Here is a 23,838-nt window from a genome sequence, read left to right on the forward strand (position 1 = left end):
AAGAATTAACACCAATCCTTCTCAAACTATTCCCAAAATAGAAAAGTAGGAAACTCTTCCTATATCATCCTATGAGGGTAATATGACCCTGTTATGCTGAGTGAAATAATCCAGACACAAAAGGATAAATATTGTTTGATTTCACTGATGAGAAATAATTAAAATAGGCAAATTCATAGAGATAGAAAGTAGATTACCAGGCGCTGGGGAAAGGGAAGAATGAATAATTATTACTTAATGATTACAGAATTTCTGTTTGAGGTGTTGTAAAAGTTTGGGTAATGGATATTGGTGATGGTTGCATAATATTGCGAATGTGACTCAAGCTACTGAATTGAACACCTGAAATGGGAAATTGTGAGCTGTGTTTGTGTGTATACATAATACATTTTAAAAATTAATTATATATATATATATATATATATATAGCAGAATACCATTTCTATAAATGAAAAGCACCCTCAAAAATTATACATCAACAGGAAAGATACACTTCAAATTCAGATAGTTGTTTTTCCGGGAGGGTAGACAAAAGGAGGGGGAAAGTAGAAGGGGAGTTTGTATCTGAAATGTTTTCATTTTAAAAATATTTGAAGCACATATGACAAATATCAGCATTTCTATATTCTGGAGGGTTGGGGTACATTGGTATTTGCAATGGCATTTTCTGCAATTTTTCTGTATTTAAATATTAGCCAAAAAATACAAGTAATCCTGATCAGGAGCCCAAGCGGTATCAGTGGTGTGAAGATCATTCAATGCAAGGCTGGAGCAAGGAGAACCTGGGAATTCTGTTAATTATTTAGCGCCTCCTGCCACTTGGAAGTGTGGAGTCAACTTAGTGTGAGAAGCTGAGGCTAAGCGCCTGATGACTGCTGTGACAGCCTCGAGGTCAGGTATCCTCACAAGGTATCCAGGCAAGTGGGCCTTTCTTCTTACATCTGTCAACTTAGATAAAAGAACAGCTTGGAGTCTTATCTCTCCTTCAGCTCATCAAACTGATGGCCACCAGCTTTTAGGGGCAGGTTTGTTGGCACTGACAAAAAAGTACTTGCTTTTTTGTGAGTTTGCCTTTGTCTTCTGGGCAATTTCCTTGTTGATTTACTGCTCCTTTGCTGTGTTGACAGCCTCAGAAAGGGTCCACTATCAGTTAACTCAGCAAGCCACTAAGTTGGACAATATAACATCGAAATGCAGTATCTGTTTTTATAGGGTTGGATTTCAGGTAATCTTGAGGTACTTTTTTTGTAGCATCTTTATTGGAATTTAATCACAAAACATTCATCCATTTAATTAAATTGTTCTTAGCATAGTCACAAGTTTGCAACCATCATGACAATTCTAAAATATGTTCATCATCACCAAAAGAGATCCTCTGCCTTTAGAAGTCACTTCGCTTTCCTTGCTGTCTTCTAGCCCATGACAACAGCTAATCTATAGGTTTGCCCATTCTGGATATTTCATATAAATGGAATCAATAATATGTGGTCTTTTGTGACTGGTTTCATTTGGTTTGCATATTATGGTAACTTTTTATTTTGGAGGTCAATATGCAACTTAAAATTTCCCTTTTTAACACTTTGAAGTGTATAACTTAGTGGTATTAATTACATTCACAGTGTTGTGCTACCACCATCATCATCCATTATCCAAATTTTTGATCACCCCAAACACAAACTCTGTCATCATTAAGCAATAACTCTGCATTCTCCACTCTCCCTGGACCCTGGTCATTTGTGATCTACTTCCTGTCTCTGCGAATTTGTTTATTCTAGGTATTTCATATAAATGGAATCATAAAATATTTGTCCTTTTGTGTCTAGCTTGTTTCACTGTATATGAAGTCTTTAAGGTTCATCTATGTTGAGGCATGTAACAGAATTTCATTCCTTTTTAGGGCTGAATAATATTCCATTGAGTGTTAATACAACATTTTTCTTTTATCCATTCACCTGTTCATGGACACTGTGGTAGTTCCCACCTTTTGGCTACTGTGAATAATGCCGCTCTGAATCTTGGTGTGCAAATATCTGTTCGAGCTTCTGTTTTCAATTCTTTTGGGTGTACACCTAGAAGAAGTAGGGATTGCCAGGCCATAGGGTAATTCTAATGTCTAACTTTCTGAGGAACCACCAAACTTTTCCATGGAGGCTTCTCTATTTTATATTTTTACCAGCAGTGCACGAGAGTTCCAATTTCTATATATCCTCACCAACATTTGTTATTTTCCTTTTTTTTTTTTTAAATAATAGCATCCTAGTGGGTGTGAAGTGATGTGTTGTTATCTTTATTTGCTTTTCCGTGCTGATCAGTGATATTGAGCATCTTTTCACGTGCATTTTGGCCATTAATATATCTTCTTTGGAGAAATGTCTATTCAAGTATTTTGCCCATTTTTAAACTGGATTATTTGTCTTTTGGTTTTTGCACTTTAAGAGTTCTTTATATATTCTGGATATTAAAACCTTATTAGACGTATTGTTAGCAATTAGTTTCTCTCATTCTATTAGTGTTTCCCCATTGAATATAATTCTAGCTGTGTTTTTTTTTTTTTTCATAAATTACCTTAACCATGCTGAGAAAATTCCCTTCTATTTCTTATTTTGGAAATGATTTCATTAAAAAAAGGTGCTGAATTTTGTGAAATGCTTTTTGTGTGTCAATTGAGATGGTCATGTGGAGTTTTCCTTCATTTTAATAATATGTATTACATTGATTGATTTTCTTATGTTGAATCACCCTTGAATTCCTGGGTTAAATCCCACCTGGTCATGGAGTATATTCCTTTCAATATGTTGTTGGATTCAATTGGTTAGTATTTTGTTGAGGATTTTGCATCTATTATCCATAAGGGATATTGGTCTGTGATTTTGTTTTCTTGTGATATCTTTATATGACTTTGATGTCAGGGTTATGCTGGCCCCCATAAAAGAAGTTAGAAAGCGTTCCCTCTATTTTTGGCAGAGTTTGAAAAAGATTGATTTAATTCTATTTTTAATGTTTATAGAATTCACCCGTGAAACTATCTGGTCTTAGACACTTTGTTTTAGGGGAGGCTTTTTATTACTAATTCAATCTCTTTAGTTTTAGAAGTTCTTGATATCTTTTTATTTTTCCTGAGTCAGTGTAGGCAACTTGTATATTTGTAAGAATTTGAACATTTCATCTAAGCCATCTCATTTGATGGAGTACATTGTTCATAATATTCTCTTATAACCCTTTTAATTTCTGCAAGATCAGTAGTAATGTCCCCCGCCTTGCAGTTCTGATTTTAGAGATTTGTATCTTCTCTCTTTTCCTTTGTCAGTCTACCTAAATGTTTGTCAATTTTATTATTTCCACAGACCCAACTTTTGAATTGGTTGACTTCTTGATTTTTTCCTATTCTCCATTTCACTTATCTCTGCTGTAATCTTTATTCCTTCTGCTAATTTTAGACTTGAGTTTGCTCTGCTTTTTCTTGACCCTCAAGATATACAGTTAGGTTATGATTTGAAATTTTTCTTCTTTTCAATGTAAACATGTGCTGCTTCAAATTCCCTTCTGAGCACTTACTGCCTTTGCTGCATCCCATAAAGTTTGGTATGCCATGCTTTCATTTTCATTCATTTCTAAGAATTTTCTGATTTTCCTTGTGATTTCTTCTTTGATCCATTGATTGTTCGTGTTGTTTAATTTCCACGTATTTGCGGATTTCCCAGTTTTCCGAATACTATTGATTTCTAATTTCATTCTATTGTGGTCAGAGAAGATACTTTGTATGATTTTAATTTTTTAAAATTTATTGAGACTTGTTTCCTGACCGTAAGTATAGTCTAGTCTAGAGAATGACCCACATGTTCTAGAAAAGAACCTGCACTGTGCTGTTGTTGGGTGATGTGTTCTCTATGTATGTTGCTAGGTCTTGGTTTATGGCATCGCTCAAGCCCTCTGTTTCATTATTGGTTTTCTGTTTAGATGTTCTATCCATTATTGAAAATGGTGTGCTGAAGTCTCCAACTATTACTGTAGCACTATTATGGTAGACCTGTCTATTTCTCCCTTCAATTAAGTAAACGTTGCTTTAATTATTTTGGGGCTCTGTTATTAGGTGTATAGAAGTGTGTAATTATTATATCTTCTTGATGGGTTGATCTTTTTATTAGTGTGTAGTGCCCTTCTTTGTCTCTTGTAATGGTTTTCTATTTAAAGTCTATTTTGTCTAATATTAGTATAGGCGCTACAGGTCTCTTTTGGTACTATTTGCATCGAATATCTTTTTCTATCCTTTCACTTGCAACGTTTTTTTCTGTGGTCTAAGTCGTGGTCTCTTTTAAACAGCCTGTTATTACTGACCCTCTCTGGGCTGGACCCTTCAAAATGGGTCTGCTGTCCGGTGTTGTGCACACCAATAGAACGAAACCAGGGTTGGTAGAGCAAAACAGCACTCTATTTTTTGGCCAAAGAATGGAGTAGTGTGCGCTCATGTCCAAAAAACACCTTCTCCCCAAAAGGAGGTGAACAGAATTCTTTTATATGGGATTAGGGGATGTGTGTGCAGGTGATTGGGACAAGTGGGCAGGAGCTTTCCAAAGAATTCAAGGCTTTTTTAAGGAATCGGGTTTGAATATGCGCAGCCCCTGTTTATACTAGAACGTACTTCCACATGCAATATATGTTCATAAAATGTCTTAATCCTGCCCAGAAGTGGAGAATTTACTATGATAATGAGCAAAGGGTTGGGGACTTAGTTGCATGCTCTGTGAATGGGACTTCCCCGGCTGCAGCAAGGCAGGAACTTGAGGACAGCATCGAGATGGGTTCTTGCTTTTCATTGTCTGGAGACTTTGTGATTCAACACATGTCATGGGGGTGGTGGTGACAGGAACTGGCATTTTCAGCAGTTTGGCTTCCTTGCTGCAAGCAGGTTTATTTTTCTGAACATAAGCACAGCCCAAGCAAAGGCAGAGGGTAGTTGGCAGTTTTTATGGCAAACTTTTGGGTCAGACTTCATCCTGGTGACATTATGATTGGATCATGTTTTTTTAAATCTTTTCTGCTATCTGTGTCTTTTGTCTACATTCAAAATAGTTACTGATAAAGCAAGACTTACTTCAAACATTTTGCCATTCGTTTTTTGTAAGTTATTTCTTTTTTCTGCTGCATTTTCTTCATTACTGCCTTTGTGTGTGTATCACTGATCTTTTTCAATGAAACAGTTTGATTTCCTTCTCATTTACTTTTCTGTATATATTTTAGATATATATTTTGGGGTTACCATGGTGTTTACATTTGCCATCCTTAATGTTAAAGAATATAGTTTGAATCAATACCAACTTAACTTCCTTCACAGTCTCTGCTCCTGTACACCTCTGTCTTATTTTAGGTTGTTCTTGTCACAAAATGTATCTTTATACTTGTGTGCCCCAAACACAGACTTATGATTATTTATGTATTTGTATTTAATATCATTTAAGAAATATAATTTGGAATTACTAACTAAGAATTCAGTGATACAGGCACATAGTTAACTTTATTGTGGAACATATTTCTTCCAAAGTCTTCAAGTTACTGTCTACTGTCCTTTCGTTTCCTCCTGGAGGACTCCCTTTAATATTTCTTGTAGGGCAGGCCTATCACTAACAAACTCACTCGGTTTCCATTTTACAGGGAATGGCATGATTTCTTCATTAGTTTTGAAGGACAGTTTTGCCGAATATGGAATTTTTGGTTGAAAGTTTTCCTCTTTTGAAGTTTTAAATACGTCAACCCATTGCTTTTGGTCTCCGTGGTTTCTTTTCTTTTCTTTTTTTTTTTTTTCAGGTAGCAAAGTTCTTAAATTCTAAGTATTAAACACTAACTTAGATACCATTTGATCAGTTGCCAAAACTGTGAATGTTCTTAAAATATCAAGTAGAAATTCTTACAAATATCTGCATTGATATAGTAATGACCTATGTTGCTAAGTATTTTCCTGATTTCAGGAAAATATGAAGATACAAATATTTTTACAGTTAGCATATAGGAATCTTAACCACCTAAAATGAATGTCTTAGTTAGCTTATCCATAGGCATATTAAAAAAAATCTAAGTAGTCATCATACAGCCTGTTTGTGCATATGTTTCATAAACCAATCTAAAATTAAAACAGAAGGAAAAAATCTACAGATACAGCTATCAGAGTTTCTTAAATTCTAAATATTAAACACTCTTAAATACCATTTGATTAACTATCAAAACTGTGTGTTTTCTCAAATATCAAGTAAAAAGTTATTACAAATATCAACTTTGCTATAGTAGTGAGCTCTATTACTAAATATTTTCAAATTTTTAATTTCAGGAATTTATTTTATATAATATTACTATAACTGCTTATAGTTTTTTAAACCATTTTTTGTTGTAAAATATAACATATATATATATATGTTATATTTTCTTTGATATATAAAAAGAAAAGAAAGAAAAAAAGCAATAATTTCAAAGCACACTTCAACAAGCAGCTACAGAATAGTTTCCAGAGTTTGTCATGGGCTACCATGCCCTCATCTCAGATTTTTCCTTCTAACACTGGCGACTTTTTTAGAGTCATAGTAGCAGAATCATACAGTATCTGTCTTTTGTGTCTGACTTATTATACTCAGAGTTATGTCCTCAAGGTCCATCCGCATTGTCATATGTTTCAGGACATCATTTTGTCTAAATACTGCATAATATTCCATTGTATGTATATATCACATTTTTTTTATCCACTAGTCTGTTGAAGGGCACTTGGATTATTTCCATCTCTTGTAATTGTGAATAGTGCTGCTATGAACATCGATGTGCAAATATCTGTTTGTGTCACTGCCTCTCATAAGTTTTGATATGTTGTATTCTCATTATCATCTGTCTCCAGATATTTACCGGTTTCTCTATTTCTTCCTTGACCTTGATTATTTAAGAGTGTGTTGGTAAATCTCCATATATTTGTGAAAGCTCTGGTTCCTTGGTGATTATTAATTTCTGTCATGGTCAGGTTCATGTGTCAACTTGGCCAAGTGGTGGTACCTGTTTGTCTGATTGGGCAAGGGCTGGCCTGTCTGTTGTGATGAGGACATTTCATGGAATTAAAACATGACCACATTGGTTGCATCCACAACTGACTCCATTTGTAATCAGCCAAGGGGTGTGTCTTCTGCAATGAGTAATACTTAATTTAATCACTAGAAGACTTTTAAGGAGGATTCAGAAGAGACAGACTCTCTTCCTGTTTTGGCCGGTGAGCCTCTGCTGTGGAGTTCATCCAGACCCTCCATCGGAATCATCAGCTTCACAGCCTGCCCTACAGATTTTGGACTCTACATTCCCATGGTTACGTGAGTCACTTTTATAAATTTTATATTTACGAATATTTCCTGTTGATTCTGTTTCTCTAGAGAACCCTAACTAATACAACTTGGTACCAGGAATGGTTCTTAAGAAACAGAATCGTAAATATGGGTTTTTATGAATATTCTTCTACTCTGACTGGACTCAAAGGCTCTAAGAACTCTGATTCCCATAATCAGAATGACACTGCCAATCCATGGAGTGAGTTGGCAAAAGAGATAGTCAAAATATCACCATTTGATTCTTCTAATGCTTCGCTTGTACAAAGCCAGGCTCTGGGGGATAATGTTTTTGACCCCTTTATGGAGTTTTGTGGAAATACTAAGTATGGACATGTTGGCTGGTTATTGTTAGATACACTGTATACATTAAAGAGTGAAAGGGATAGGCTTAAGGCTTCAAACGAGAAGCTTAAGTGCCATCTGACAGATGTAGAAGTTTCTATGAGTGTCCTGAAGGAAAATCTTATTTCCTGTAGCCGTACACTTGAGATCTCTGAAAATCAGACTCAGAATCTTATTGTTAGAGTAGCAACTTCACAACATAAACTGATATCTCAATCTTTTATGGTGTCTTCCATTAAAGTGAGGGCATTGATTGGAAAGGAATGGGACCCTGAAAAATGGGATGGTGACATATGGATTGATAATGATGTCAGTGGAGAGGATGAAACCCTAGGTCATGCTGAGTCTTCTCTAGATAACCCTGTAATAGTCTGCCCAGAGGACATAGCCACCCCACCTCCAGCCTGCCTTGAGGAATTGGCCACCCAACCTTCACCTGAAGGGATTAGCCCTAGAATGATTAATCCTATTTCACCAGATGAAACTGCAAATGAATGCCCTGAAGCAAATAGCTTGGAAGATATTTCTAATTCTTTTCATGACTCACCCTCATGACCTCTCATTTCTTCCAGACCAATACTAGATTAAAGTCCCAACAGGCCTCTAAAGGTGAGGTGCAAAGTATCACACATGAGGAGGTATGTTATACTCCAAAAGAACTGTGTAAGTTTTCCAATTTATATAGACAGATCAGGGGAATATGTGTGGCAATGGATTTTAAGGGTGTGGAATAATGGTAGGAGGAACATAAGGCTGGATCAGGCTGAATTTATTGATATGGGCCCACTAAGCAGAGATGCATTCAATGTTATAGCTCAAGGGGTTAGAAAAGGCATTAACAGTTTGTTTGGACAGTTGGTTGAAACATGGATCAAAAGGTGGTCAATGTTACCTGAGGTTGAAATGCCAGAACTGCCCTGATATAATGTAGATGAGGAGATCCAGAGGCTTAAAGAGATTGGAATGTTAGAGTTGATTTGTCATGCAAAGCCTTCTCTTACATGCCAGGAATGTCCAGAGGATGCATCTTTTACCAGAACAGTGAGAAATAAATTTGTGAGACTAGCGCCATCATTTCTGAAGAGCTCTGTAGTTGCATTTCTCTGTAGGTCAGATATTACTGTGGAAACTGCTGTCATTGAACTGGAATCCTTAAACACAATGGGGCTGACCAGATCCCGAGTTGGCAGAAACCAAGTGGCAGCACTTAATTGCCAAAGACAGGGTGGATGTGGCTATTATAATAGACAGCAAACTCCAAGCAGGAGTCAAAATAATCTGACTCACAGAGATTTGTGGCATTGGCTAATAAATCATGGGGTACCGAGCAATACAATAGATGGGCAGTCTACTAAATTCTTGTTTGAGCTGTATAAACAAAAGAGTTCTAGGTCAAGTGAACAGAAGTCTAACCTGAATTAAAAAAAAACAGAGTCATGGGCCCTTAATCAATTTCCAGACTTGAGACAGTTTACAGGCCCAGAGCCCCTTGAATGAAGGGGAGGCCAAGATTCTTTGGGGGAAGAACCAGTTACACTGCCAAAAATTTATACAATTAATCTTCCTCCAAGCCTTCCCCAAAGAGACTGACGGCCATTTACCAGGGTAACTGCATTAGAGAAAAGGAAATGATCAGATATTTCGGGGATTATTAAACACTGGTACAGAAGTGACATTAATTCCAGAGGACCCAAAACATCACTCTGGTCCACCAATCAGAGTGGGGGCTTATGGAGGCCAGGTGATCAATGGAGTTTTAGCTCAGGTCTGGCTCATAGTGGGTCCAGTGGGCCCCTGGACCCATTCTGTAGTTATTTCCCCAGTTCCAGAATGTATAATTGGAATAGACATACTGAACAACTGGCAGAATCCCCACAATGGCCCTCTAACTCGTGCAGTGAGGGCTATTATGGTGGGAAAGGCCAAGTGGAAGCCACTAGAACTGCCCCTACCTAGCAAAATAGTAAATCAGAAGCAATACCGGATTCCTGGAGGAATTGCAGAAATTACTGGCACTCTTAAGGACTTGAAGGATGCAGGGGTGGTGATTCCCACCACATCCCCATTCAACTCTCCTATTTGGCCTGTGCAGAAAACACATGGGTTTTGGAGGATGACAGTGGATTATCATAAGCTCAACCGGCTGGTAACTCCAATTGCAGCTGCGGTTCCAGATGTGGTATCATTGCTTGAGCAAATCAATACATCCCCTGGTAGCTGGTATGCAGCTATTGATCTGGCAAATGCTTTTTTCTCAATAGCTGTTAGTAAGGACCACCAGAAACAGTTTGCTTTCATCTGGCAAGGTCAGCAATATACTTTCACGGTCCTACCTTAGGGGTATATCAGCTCTCCAGCCCTATATCATAATTTTGTCCACAGGGAACTTGATCATTTCTCCTTCCCACAAGACATCACATGGGTCCATTATATTGATAATATCATGTCGATTGGATCTTGTAAGCTAGAAGTAGTGACTACTCTAGACTTACTGGTAAGGCATTTGCATGTCTGAGGATGGGAGATAAATCCAACAAAAAACAGGGGCCTTCCATCTCAGTCAAATTTCTAGTGTTCAGTGGTGTGGGGCATGTTGAAATATCCCTTCTAAGGTGAAGGATAAGTTGCTGCATCTGGCCCCACCTACAACCAAAAAAGAGGCACAATGCCTAGTTGGTCTCTTTGGATTTTGGTGACAACATATTCCTCATTTGGGTGTGCTACTCTGGTCCATTTATCAAATGACCAGAAAAGCTGCTAATTTTGAGTGGGGACCTGAACAAGAGGAGGCTCTGCGACAGGTCCAGGCTGCTGTACAAGCTGCTCTACCACTTGGACCATAGGATCCAACAGATCCAATGGTGCTGGAAGTGTCAGTGGCAGATAGAGATGCTCTTTGGAGGCTTTGGCAGGCCACTATAGGAGAATCACAACTCAGACCCTTATGATTTTGAAGCACAGCCTTACCATCTGCTGCAGATAACTACTCTCCTTTTGAGAAACAGATTTTGGTCTGCTACTGGGCCTTAGTAGAGACTGAACGCTTAACTATGGGCCACCAAGTTTGCATGAGACCTGAGCTTCCTGTCATGAGCTGGGTATTGTCTGATCCACCAAGCCATAAAGTTGGGTGTGTGCAGCAGCACTCTATCATAAAATGGAAATGCTATATATACGAGATAGGGCCAGAGCAGGTCCTAAAAGCACAAGTAAGTTACATGAGGAAGTGGCCCAAATGCCCATGGTCTCCTCTCCTGCCACATTACCTTCTCTTTCCCAGACCAGAGCTATGGCCTCTTGGGGAGTTCCTTCTGACTGAGAAAGAGAAAACCCAGGCCTGGTTTACAGATGGTTCAGCATGATACGCAGGTACCACCTGAAAGTGGACAGCAGCAGCACTATAACCCCTTTCTGGGGTGTCCTTGAAGGACAGTGGTGAGGGGAAATCCTCCCAGTGGGCAGAACTTCGAGCAGTGCACCTGGTTGTTCATTTTTCTTGGAAGGAGAACTGGCCAGAGGTGCGTTTGTAGACTGACTCATGGGCTGTTGCTAATAGTTTGGCTGGATGGTCAGGGTCTTGGAAAAGACATGATTGTAAAACTGGTGACAAAGAGGTCTGGGGAAGAAGTATGTGGATAGACCTTTCTGAGTGGGCTAAAAACCTGAAGATGTGTGTGTCCCATGTGAATGCGCACCAGAGGGTGACTTCAGCAGAGGAAGGTTTTAATAATCGAACAGATAAGATGAACAGCCTCTTTCCCCAGAAACTCCTGTCATTGCCCAATGGGCTCATGAATAAAGTGGTCATGGTAGTAGGGATGAAGGTTATGCATGGGTTCAGCAACATGGACTTCCACTCACCAAGGCTGATCTGGCTACAGCCACTGCTGAGTGCCCAATCTGCCAGCAGCAGAGACCCACACTCAGCCCCCAATAGGGCAGCATTAACCTGAGGTGACCAGCCAGCTACATGGTGGCAGGTTGATTACATTGGACTACTCCCTTCATAGAAGGGGCAGCGATTTGTTCTAACTGGAGTAGACACATACTCTGTACATGGATTTGCTTACCCTGCATGAAGTGCTTCTGCCAAAACTACCATCCATGGGCTTACAGAATGCCTTATCCATCGTCATGGATACACAGCAATGCTTCTGATTAAGGAATACATTTCACAGCAAATGAAATGCTGGAATGGGCACCTGCTCATGGAATTCTCTGGTCTTACCATGTTCCCCATTATCCAGAAGCAGCTGGATTGATAGAATGGTGGAATGGACTTTTGAAAACTCAATTATGGTGCCAACTAGGTGGCAATACCTTGAAGGGCTGGGGTAATGTTCTCCAGGAAGCTGTGTATGCTCTAAATCAGTGTCCACTATATGGTGCTGTTTTTTCCATAGCCAGGATCCCTGGGTCCAGGAACCAACACGCTATTACCCCTAGTGATGCACTAGGAAAATGTTTGCTTCCTATCCCTGCCACCCTGAACTCTGCTGGTGTATGGGTTTTATTTCCAAAATGGTGAGTGCTTCCACCAGGAGAAACAACAATGATTTCATTTGGAATCTTAGACTGTCACCTGGTCACTCTGGGCTACTCATGCCCCTGCATCAACAAGCCAAGAAAGGGGTTACATTACTGCCTGGGTGATTGACCCTGACTATCAGGGAGAAATAAGACTGCAGCTACACAATGGAGGTAAAGAAGAGTTTTCCTGGAGTATAGGAGAGCCCCTAGGGCGTCTTTTAGTACTACCATGCCCTATGATTAAAATCAGTGGAAAACTGCAACATCTAATCCAGGCAGGATGACCAATGGCTCTGAAACTTCAGGAATGAAGGTTTCGGTCACCTACCATGCACAAAACCACAGCCAGCTGAAGTGCTTGCTGAGGGTAAAGGGGACATGAAATGGGTAGTGGAAGAGGGTAGTGATAAATATGAACTACGGCCACGTGATCAGTTACAGAAATGAGGACTGTAATGCTGTTTTGTTCATGTTATACTATTTAAGTTGTAAGATATCAAGTTTAAGAATGAATATTACCCAAGGACTTGTACCCTATTCTGGAGAGATTTAATGTGTTTCCAGTTATATGCAGAATAGTTGAGTATAGTTAGATGAAAGAAAAAAATGTGTTTTATTGTTCTTCATTTAGAAATTAGGTATGGTTAAGGTGGTACATATAGCTGCCAAGTTGACAAGGGGTGGACTGTCATGGTCAGGTTCATGTGTCAACTTGGCCAAGTGGTGGTACCTGTTTGTCTAGTTGGGCAAGCGCTGTCCTGTCTGTTGCGATGAGGACATTTCATAGAATTAAATCATGATCACGTCGGCTGCATCCGCAGCTGATTCCATTTGTAATCAGCCAAGGGTGCGTCTTCTGCAATGAGTGATGCTTAATCTAATCATTGGATGCCTTTTAAGGAGGAATCAGAAGAGGCAGGCTCTCTTCCTGCTTTGGCCGGTGAGTCTCTCCTGTATAGTTCATCCAGATGCTCCATTGGAATCATCAGCTTCACAGCCTGCCCTACAGATTTTGAACTTTATGTTCCCGTTGTTACGTGAAACACTTTTATAAATTTTTATATTTATGAATATTTCCCTGTTGATTCTGTTTCTTTAGAGAACCTTAACTAATACAATTTCCAACTTTATTCCATTGTGATCAGAGAATGTGCTTTGGATAATTTCAATCATATTAAATTTATGGAGACACAGTTTATGTCCCAGTTTATGATCTATCCTGGAAATATTCCATGTACACTAGAGAGAATGTGTATCCTGGTGTTTTGCGATGTAATGATCTATATATGTCTATTATATCTAATTCATTTATCTTTTTGTTTAGGTTCTCTATTTCCTTGTTGATCCTATGTGTGGTTGTTCTATCTATACTGGAGAGTAGTGTATTGCAGTCTCCCACTATTACTGTTGCTATGTCTATAGCTGCCTTCAGTTTTTCCAATGAGTGCCTCATGTACATTGGAGCTTTGTGATTGGAGTATTCACATTTACGATTATTATTTCTTCCTGGTGAATTGTCCCTTTTATTAATATGTAGTGTCCTTCTTTGTCTCTTATGACATCTTTACATTTAAAGTCTATTTTCTGCTATTAGTATAGCTACTCCTGCTTTTTTTGGATTACAGCTTGCATAGAAGATCTTTCCCCCTTTTTTCACTTTAAATCTAACTGTGTCCTTGAGTCTAATATCCATCTCTTGTAAACCACATATAGATGGTTATGTTTTTTGATCCATTCTGTCCGTTTGTATCTGTTAATTGGTGAGTTTAGTCCATTAGCACTCAAAGTAATTACTGTAAAAGCAGTTCTTGATTCTACCATCTTGTCCTTTAGTTTTTATTTGTCTGATCTGTATATTATTTTCCTTCTCTCTGTCTTTTCTTTTAAATTACCTTTACTCATATTCTTCAATTCTGTGCCCTCCTCCAGACCTCCCTCTCTTGTCTTTTTTTTTTTATCATCTGACAGAGCTCTCTTTAGTATTTCTTATAGGGCTAGTCTCTTGTTGACTAGTTCTCTCAATCTTTCTTTGTCTTTGAAGATTTTAATCTCTCTCTCAATTTTGAAGGATAACTTGGCTGAATAAAGAATTCTTTGTTGAAGCCTTTCTCGTTCAGAATCTTAAAAATATCATACCACTGCTTCTTACTTCCATGATGCCTGTTGAGTAGCCTGAAGTCAGTCTTATGTGTTTTCCCTTGTATGTAGTAGATTTCTTTTCTCATGCTGCTTTCAGGACTTTCTTTTTCTCTTCAACCCCTGACAATCTGATTAGTATGTGTCTTGGAGTGGGCCTTTTCAGATTGATTCTATTTGGAGTTCCCTAAGATTCTTTGATTTGCATATTCATGTCTTTTGTAGGGTTGGAAAATTTTCTCCAATGATGCCTTCAACTCATTTTCCCAACCCTTTACTCTTCTCTTCTCTTCCTGGGACACCAATAATTTTTATATTTGTGCACCTCTTGTTGTCCATCATTTCCCTAAGATCCAGTTGCATTTTTCCATCTTTCTTGCCATTTGTTCTTTTGTGTGCACTGGTTCTATTGTTCTATCTTCTAGCCCACTTATTCTTTCTACTGCTTCTTCAGATCTGTTATCATGTGTCTCCAGTATATTTTTCATTTGGTCTATGGTATCTTTAATTTCTGTGAGATTTTTCTATTTAACTTCCCAAATTCTTCTTTATACTCCTCCAGTGTCTTCTTGATATTCTTTATTTCTTTATAAATACCCTTGATTAGGTGCTCCATATTCTGTGTACCCTGTGGGATTTTGATTTGGTCATTTGTGTGGGCCATTTCTCCTTGGATCTTCATATGCTTTGTGATTTTCTGTTGTGTTTGGGGTATTTGATTATCTTGTTATGGTTATTTTGCAAGTTGGTTTCATTCAGTTTTCTAGTTTTGTATTGAACTTAGTTTTCACTGAGTGTTTCCTTTTGCACTTTGTTTATTGGTTATTCTCTGCCAAATCAAGGTCCAAATCTCATGTAGGGGATACAATTCAACTTAAGGGTCTATTATAAAGTAGGCTGGGGTGAACGGGTACTCCAGTGCAGAATGGCTGCCCACCACGCAGGAGACCCAGGCTTGACACCCAACCATGTCTAGCTTGTATATGGCACTCTGGAGTCTCCTCCTCCCTTAGCCCCATCCCTCCTAGCTGGAACAAGTCGAGATCAGCATGCTCAGCAGGAGGACTTCTTTGGCAGGGGAGCTGTTCTGCCAGGGGTGGCTGGCCACTGGTCACTGCTGAGGTGACTGGGGATGAGTCACCAACGCATGAGTGGGGGATCAGCTGTTCAGCTGATCAGCAGCACTGGTGGGCCTGCCAGACCCTGCTACTGTGGGCTGGCTTTTCTCACACCCAATCAGGTGATTATTTCCTCCACCCAGAGGCCTGCCCCACTGTGAATGATTGCAGGCCTTCAGGTCTGGTCTCCATGGTTTCTGATGAGAAATAGATACTTAAACTATTGAAGATCCTTTGTTTGGGAGAAGTCCCTTGTCTCTTGCTCCCTTTAATATTCTCTCTTTGTCTTTGGCCTTTCACAGTGTATTAGTAAGGGTTCTCTAGAGAAACTGAATCAATGGGGAACACTCGCAAATATAAAATTTATAAAAGTGTCTTATATGACCTTGGGAATGCAGAATCCAAAATCCGCAGGGCAGGCTGTGAAGCTGATGATTCCGATGGAGGGTCTGGATGAATTCCACAGGAGAGGCTTGCCAGCCAAAGCAGGAAGAGAGCCCTTCTCTTCTGAATCCCCCTTAAAAGGCTTCCAGTGATTAGAGTGAGCATCACTCATTGCAGAAGACACTCCCCTTGGCTGATTACAAATGGAATCAGCTGTGGATGCAGCCAACATGATCATGATTTAATTCTATGAAATGTCCTCATCGCAACAGACAGGCCAGTACTTGCCCAACCAGACAAACAGGTACCACCATTTGGCCAAGTTGACACATGAACCTGACCATGACACACAGTTTGACTACAATGTGTCTTGGTGTGCACTCTTTCAGTTTATTCTATTCAGAGTTTGTTGAGCTTCTTGGATGTGTATATTCACATCTTTCATATATCAGTATACTGGATGGTATTCCACTTATCCTTAGACTCTGCTCACTTTTATTCATTCTTTTCATTTTCCTGCTCTTTAACCTGAATAATTCCAATTGTCCTATCTTCAAGTTTGTGGGTTCTTTCTTCTTCCTGTTCAAATTTTCTCTTGAGCCCCACTAGTGAATTTTAAATTTCAGTTCTTGTTGCCTTAGTTTGTTTCTTTAAATGGGAGCATCTCTTCCTATTTCTTTAACTCTTTGTGATTTTTTTGCTGGAGTCTGGACATTTGACTATTTTGATAATCTGTATGTCAGATTTTCCCCTTTCTCCAGGGTTTGCTGGGTTTTATTTTTGTTTCGTTTTTGATCACCGAAAGCTATAATGTAGGTTGGCTCTGTTGTGAGACTCCTCTTCAAAGCCCAATTTGTACTGAACTTGTAGGTCAAACCTTAGTTGACAGTTCTCCACTCTTTCTGAGATATGCCTTGAACTGTGTATGCTTGGTAGTTTTCAAATATTTCCCAGTTTGTCTAGTCCTCCACCCCCACCCCCACTCCCACAAACTCCTCACCTTCTTTTCCCAGTCTCCCATAGGAGCTAAGGATGCAAGTGTAGGAGGTTCCCTAGCCACCCCTTACAGGTCTCCCATTCTTTCATGTTTCTAAAGAATCACAGTCTATCTCATAAGATGTGGTTGAAACCATTGGCTGTGTTGATATGTTCAAGATCACCAGAGCACTATGGTGTAGCCGTTCCTCTACAATTCTACCCTCGACCTTTCATGTACCCAACTAAGAATTCTCAAGAATATAGGCCACCCCTTCAGATATATGTTAAGATCTTGTACCAAATCCATTCTGATTTTCATAGGCAATATCAGACAAGAGGAACTGTGACTGTGACTCCTGGTAGGGTGATCATACTTCTTGAAGGATAGGGTGCAACCAGGCACCTTCTTCACATTGCAGCAAGTTCTACTGGCAGCCAGGCAAACCTGCCTCAACCTCCCTACAGGAAGTCTAGGGCACCCCATAAGATACCTGTTAGGGGCTTGTACCAAATCCATTCTGATTTTTATAGGCAATATCAGACAAGAGGAACTGTGACTGTGACTCCTGGTAGGTTGATCTGTTGCTATGCATGCTGAAGTGTAGAACAATCTGTGAAAAAACACGCAGAAGAGGCAAAGAGTAACAGGATGATGCCAAAGGGACCATGTCAGTGTCCAGAAAGTTAATCTTGTTCTGTCATGTTTAGTGGAGGCTCAGATATTGTGAGCAGCTATTGTGAAGTTTCTGAGATTTCTTCACTTCTGGTCTTCATTGGCAGTGCTCAAGGTGAGGGTGGTGGTAGTGGTCTGGCTTATGGTGGTAGTGATCTGACCAGATGCACCATAGACAAGGATTGAGAGAGATTAGTTGTCCTTCCCTTTCCCCCTCTTTTCTGAGGTTGACCCCTGATGTCCTACCAGCTGGAGTTGCTCTTCTCCTTCCATTGGCATGTGTTAGTCTCAAGATATAAATTGAAGATTCTTACTCTCATCATTCCCTGTACCACACCATCCCATAAGTAATCAGTTTTATTGTTTATTATATAAAAGCAAATACAGATACCATACATGACTTTGCACCACTTTTTGTACAAAAAGTATCACACTTTTTCTCTTAAGAGTCTATTCTAGATGCCTTTCCGCATCTGTATATTGGGAGATTCTTCATCCCTTTTTAAGGCTATAGGCAAGCTATTAGGCAGGTAATATACTTCGTTTATAAATTTCATTTGCAATTTTTAAATATTAAAAAATTGTTCTCCATATATGGTTGTGTTATTTTAGACTCCCACCAAAAACCTATGAATGTTTATTGCTTCCTAAGACTCATGAGTTTACAGATCATTAAAATCATGGCATGATCAAAAGCATACTATTCTGCCTAATTCATACTCGAACCTTGACTTTCTCATCAACTTCTTGATTTTCCTGGAGTTTCTAATTGGACTTCATGTTTTTGTTGCTTACATGAGACATTTTCTTTATCACAGGGATAGAAGGCTGTAACCTACCATTTGGAGTAGTTTTAGATGCTAAAAAGTGGAAAAGACTATATATAAACTCTTAGAGCTCACTGAGGGCCTCATTTTCCCTAAAACCCTAAACCCCGGATATCTGCACCTTAACATATCTTGGATCACCATGTTTTACCAAAATCTCACTTTTCCAAGGACATCAATTCCCTTAGACCCATCAGGTGATCATTGTCATCAATATTCTAACTCCTTGTGTATTCATTTTTTTCAGTGTTTTCCCTCTGGAAGCACAGGCCATTCCAGTGCCTACCATCCATGCAGTATACTTTTTCCCACCACTTGCTCAGGACTGGCTATCAGACCCTCTCCCATCTCATTTCCTTTCTCCAGATACCAGCATACCTAAGCCCCATTTACTCAGCTTTGGTTGAACCCCACAGGTGCTGTACAAGGCGAAGTATGGGCCCATGTGGATATCCCAGAGAGAGCCTTACCTCCAAGTGAATCTGGCCAGTGCCCCTCTCCTGGAGCAAGTGATGCGGCAGGAGGACAAATACCCGCTGAGGCACAACATGGTGCAATGGAAGGAGCACCGGGACCAGCAGGACCTGGCCTATGGGCCCTTCACCATGTGAGCCAAGGCTTGAAGGGACAGGAGCAGGAGCCTAAGGGCCAGGCCCAAGGACAGTGGGCCCTTGGTGGACGGATGGACAGTGGGCATGAGGCAGTCTTGCTGTATCCAGTGGGCCTGATACTGAGGCTAGAAAGCAGAGGTTGGGATGGGCTGAAGCCCAAGCCCCATTCCTTGGTTCTTCCTTTAACATACTTGTGGCTTTGGATCAATGAGTAGTTCCCCCTTCCTTGGACTTATGTTTCTCATCTGTGATGTGGGAGACTTGGATTGGAGTATCTCCTGGGATTTCAAAGGCTCTCTCTGACTCCATATTATATATTATGGCTTGAAAATAGAGCAACTCAAATCATAGTGCAACATGTATGATTATAGTTGAAAAACTATCATCACCATATTAATTGGGAGGGATACATTTGAATTGAAAAATGTTTTACGTTTTCACTTTTGTTGACTGTAACCCTCATGGATGGTTCCACACACGGGGATAGGTGTAGGTTACATTCTCGAAGTATACCTAAAAAGTTAAGATTATTTGGCAGCGACAAATTGAATGATGGGCTGAATAAGTTATACTTGACTTATGTTCCAGCTGAAGTAGGTCATTAGATATCACGGAGGGTCACCATTCCCAATGCCACAGACTGAAATTGGGTATATTCCGGGCTTCTTTTGCTATAGTAGGACAACAGAGCTCCAAAGACAATGAATGGCTTTTTCTCCCTAGTTACTTGACATCCACGTTTTAGTCACTTCTTAAAGGATTACAGTTGAACCGCGTGATAGTCCCAGCAATAACCATGGTAATAAGGATATGCTTGTGACATGCCAGGCATTGGGGAAGCTGTTTAATATGTATTATTTCATCTCATCCTCACAAAAAGTTCATGAAGTAGATAGTATTATTTTCACCATTTTATGGACGTATAAAACGAAGCCTAGATAAGTTTGCATCACCTTCCAGAGGGGCCACAGCAGGCAAGAGATGGAATAGACTCTCTGGTTCCAGACAAAATTTTTTCATGGTTTTCTTTTAAAATATTTTAATGAAAAAGTAATGCACACTTATTGTAAAAATTCCAATAACAAAGTATTAAGTCTCCTTCCCCCATGCTAATCCCATCCTCCTAAGTAGCAGGACCTACGAGTTGGATGTATATTGTCTCCAATTTATTTAGATAATGCAGATCTACACATGGATATGTAGGGCTTCTTCTCAGTTTTTCTCTTCAAATTAGACAACACTATACTTATTTCTCTGCTATAGAAATAAGAATTCATACTCAGCTTGCTTAGGAAAGCTAACAGGTTGCGGGGCAGTGGAGGGCAGGCACTTCTGAACAATGTCCAGAAGGGAGGCATGTTCCCATCACATGAGCATGGGAACCAGGGTAGGTCCCGACACTCTCCTGTGTGCTGTGGCAAGAGGGCCTGGGGAAGCAGCCTACTGGGCCTTCATGTCCCCTTGACCCACGAGGAAATTCAGAACCCGAGCCCCCAGGAACTTCTCCTTTATTCCTGATAGCAGAAGTGGAACAACACACGCTCCTCCCCAACCTCGCATAGGGAAGATTCTAGAGTTTTATAACACTCACAGTGTTGGTTAAGCCTTCACCATGCACCAGTGACCTGAGCCCCGGACAATCTTACAACTCAGGCTCTCTTGAAATCCCCAGGTTAGAGATGGGAAGATGGGGCCTCGGGGGTCAGTCACCCAAGGTCACTCAGCCAAGAATTCTCAGATGTGTCACTATACCCCAGCAGTCTGATTCTGGGTGCCCTCTTTAACCCTTTCCACGATGCTGCAGTGTGTAGTTTCAGTGTGTTGTGTAGTTTTATGATTCTTAGATTCCATCACTGAAAGTTTGGTAGTTCCATAAGTCTAAACTGAAGGCTGATTTTCATCGACCCAATGGGGAGCTCAGATAGGAGGAGCCGATGCAATCCAACACGTCTCATGCCTGCATTTGTGCTGCTTCTCCATTTCCCTGCAGGGATGGGCACGACTGGTTCAAGCTGCGCCAGGCTCTGAACCAGCGCTTCCTGAAACCAGCTGAGGCTGCGCTCTACACAGATGCTCTGAATGAGGTGGCCAGTGATTTTCTGGTTCGACTGGACCAGCTGCGGGTGCAGAGCCCCTCAGGGGATCAGGTGCCCGACACGGCTAACCTCTTTAACTATGCTGCCTTGGAAGGTACCCTTTCTTGGGAGAAGGGCTGAGTGGGAATGGGTCAGGAATAGGGTGGTAGCTTCCCAACCTTAAGGCCCCTGGACTTGGTGTGCCACTGCACTGCCTCCTGCTGTGACCTGGGTGCACAACTCCTGACCCTTGGCCTGTCCAGCTATTTGTTACATCCTGTTTGAGAAACGTGTCGGCTGCCTGGCGGCTTCCATCCCTGAAGACACCATGGCCTTCATCAGAGCTATTGAGGTCATGTTCCGGAACTCACTGTATGACACCTTCCTCCCCAAGTGGACCCGTTCCCTGCTGCCCTTCTGGAGGCGTTACCTGCGTGGCTGGGACACCATCTTCTCTTTTGGTGAGCAGTCCCAGACTAGAGCCGAAAGGAAGGTGGCCCCAGGATTAGAGTGTGAACAGTCTCTCCCAGGATCTTCTCCTTCACGCTTCTAGCACCAGAGTGGCTCTTGGTCCAAGAGGGTCCTGAGTTGAACCTTGTTCTCTCCATCCCTCTTTCGCCCCACAGGGAAGAAGCTGATTGATGAGAAAGTCAAGGAGGTGGAGGCCCAGCTGCAGGCAAGAGGGCCAGATGGGGTCCGTGTGTCTGGCTACCTGCACTTCCTGCTGAGCAGCGGAAAGCTTAGTCCTCGGGAGGCCATGGGGAGCCTGCCTGAGCTGCTCCTGGCCGGAGTGGACACGGTGTGTGAGAGGGACCAATGAGGATGCCGGGGGCTCCCAGCTGCATCCTGAACTTGTTCCCCACTATCCCTCACCTGTCCCTAAACTTCCTGCCTTCTCTGCCACACAGACATGGAACGAAATGGGAAGCAGGCAGATCTCTGACCCAGCTGAGGATGGCCTCAGTTGATTGTTGCCCATTCTTCCACTGCAGACCCAGTTTGTGCTTTGCTACTACGTGGTCTCCCGGGACCTGAGTGTGATCTTTTAGCAGTGTTGGTTTGCCCTTGTTGCATCCTCCTCTTGATGTTTTTTTACTGTGGTAAAAAACACATTACTGTGTTTTAATCAAGTCACTGCCAGGGTCCCCATGGATCCTGTGACTTTTTCTATCATTCTGGTGGCACTTTAGGTTATCTCCACCTTCTGCACACACCCACTCACAGCCCCTCCTGCTTCTGAGTTGGCCCCATTCATAGAAATCCCTTCACTTCTTCTCCCACTCTACCTCCCAGACGTCCAACACGCTGACATGGGCCCTGTACCACCTGTCCAGGAGCCCAGCGGTGCAGGCGGCTCTGCACGAGGAGGTAGTGGGGGTGGTGCCCACCGGGCAGGTGCCCCAGCACAAGGACTTTGCCCACATGCCCCTGCTCAAGGCTGTGCTGAAGGAGACCCTGCGGTAGGGTGTTTTCCCGGGGAGGGGGTGAGAAGTCAGTGATGGGAGGGGAAGGGGGGTTGGCGGGCTGGGGTAAGGCAGGCTGAAATGGGAAGAGGAGCCTGGCAGATCAGAGAGGTGGGGCAGAGGGAGTGGGCACCTGCCCCTCCTCCTGGGATCCACCCCCTGGACTCCCTTCTCCCTGCAGCCTCTATCCCGTCGTGCCCACAAACTCCAGGATGATTGTGGAAAAGGAAATTGAAGTTGGTGGCTTCCTCTTCCCTAAGAACGTGAGTGCGCTTGAGAGCCCACGCTCCCTGGAGACCCCCGGCCTAAGGATGGCCTCAGCTGATTGCTGCCCATTCTTCCACTGCAGACCCAGTTTGTGCTTTGCCACTACGTGGTCTCCCGGGACCCCCACACCTTCCCTGAGCCCGAGAGCTTCCAGCCCCACCGTTGGCTGAGGAAGACCCAGTCGGGTACCCTTGGGATCCACCACCCGTTTGGCTCGGTGCCCTTCGGCTATGGGGTCCGGGCGTGCCTGGGCCGCAGGATTGCTGAGCTGGAGATGCAGCTGCTGCTGGCAAGGGTGAGACGGGCAGAGGCTGGAGGGGTGCGTGGGCCCAGGAGGGTGAAGCACTTGGAGGCGGTGGGGAGGTGAGCCCAGAGGGAGCAGCGGGGGAGAGCACAGACTCTCACGGCCCTGTGTGTTCTCCCCCTGCCCCCCAGCTGGTCCAGCGGTATGAGGTGGTCCTGGCCCCTGAGACTGGAGAGTTGCGGAGTGTGGCCCGCATCGTCCTGGTTCCCCACAAGAAGGTGGGCCTGCGCTTCCTGCAGAGACAGGGTTGAACCTGGCCCTGCCTTCCTAGTGCTTCTGCCAGAAGTCTGGGCTGTGACGCTGGCCACAGCTGTGGCTCACATGGGGAGGGGACACTGAGAGGTTGGAGTAGCTCCATGCACCTCCCATAAAACCCCAGAGTTTGCCACTTTTGTGTGTTTTGAACATCTCTCTCTGAGGCAAAATGCCCCACTCTAGTTAGCATTGCTTCTTATGAAAAATGCAGAATAAAGTGACTTTCATTAATTATAGGGACTCTTTGTCATTCTTTTTGACTGCCCTGCATTGGAACACCTTTCTTCTGTGGGCAATGCCGCCCCCCCACTTAAGAAATTGGTGGGAAACACAGCCATCTTCCTCCACAATGGGTTAGCTTTGAACTCCAATGCTGCATAACACAAGCTGCGGCTAGAATCCCAGGCACCCCTGTTGTAAATTTCTACTGAGCCTTGGAAAAATAAAATGAAAGCAGATAAGTAACCCAATATCATTAAAGCAACTAAGTTGATCACTTAGGGTAAAAATAGTTACAGTCTACCTC

General features: G+C 41.9%; 1 protein-coding gene across 2 annotated transcripts in view; it reads left to right on the forward strand.

Annotated features, from left to right (window-relative positions):
• The window catches only part of CYP27A1 (cytochrome P450 family 27 subfamily A member 1), a 47,618-nt gene extending 24,072 nt beyond the window's left edge, over nt 1-23,546 (forward strand). For both annotated transcript variants that reach the window (XM_077155159.1, XM_077155160.1), the window contains exons 2-9: nt 18,754-18,944; nt 20,939-21,138; nt 21,287-21,484; nt 21,650-21,822; nt 22,317-22,483; nt 22,668-22,749; nt 22,836-23,048; nt 23,189-23,546. In XM_077155159.1, the coding sequence (XP_077011274.1) occupies nt 18,754-18,944; nt 20,939-21,138; nt 21,287-21,484; nt 21,650-21,822; nt 22,317-22,483; nt 22,668-22,749; nt 22,836-23,048; nt 23,189-23,308 (1,344 nt within the window). In that variant the 3' untranslated portion in view covers nt 23,309-23,546. The remainder of the gene's footprint in view (nt 1-18,753; nt 18,945-20,938; nt 21,139-21,286; nt 21,485-21,649; nt 21,823-22,316; nt 22,484-22,667; nt 22,750-22,835; nt 23,049-23,188) is intronic.
• Nucleotides 23,547-23,838: the final 292 nt, after the last annotated feature.

Source organism: Tamandua tetradactyla, chromosome 3 (assembly GCF_023851605.1).
Source record: "Tamandua tetradactyla isolate mTamTet1 chromosome 3, mTamTet1.pri, whole genome shotgun sequence".
Taxonomy (NCBI): Eukaryota; Metazoa; Chordata; class Mammalia; order Pilosa; family Myrmecophagidae; genus Tamandua; species Tamandua tetradactyla.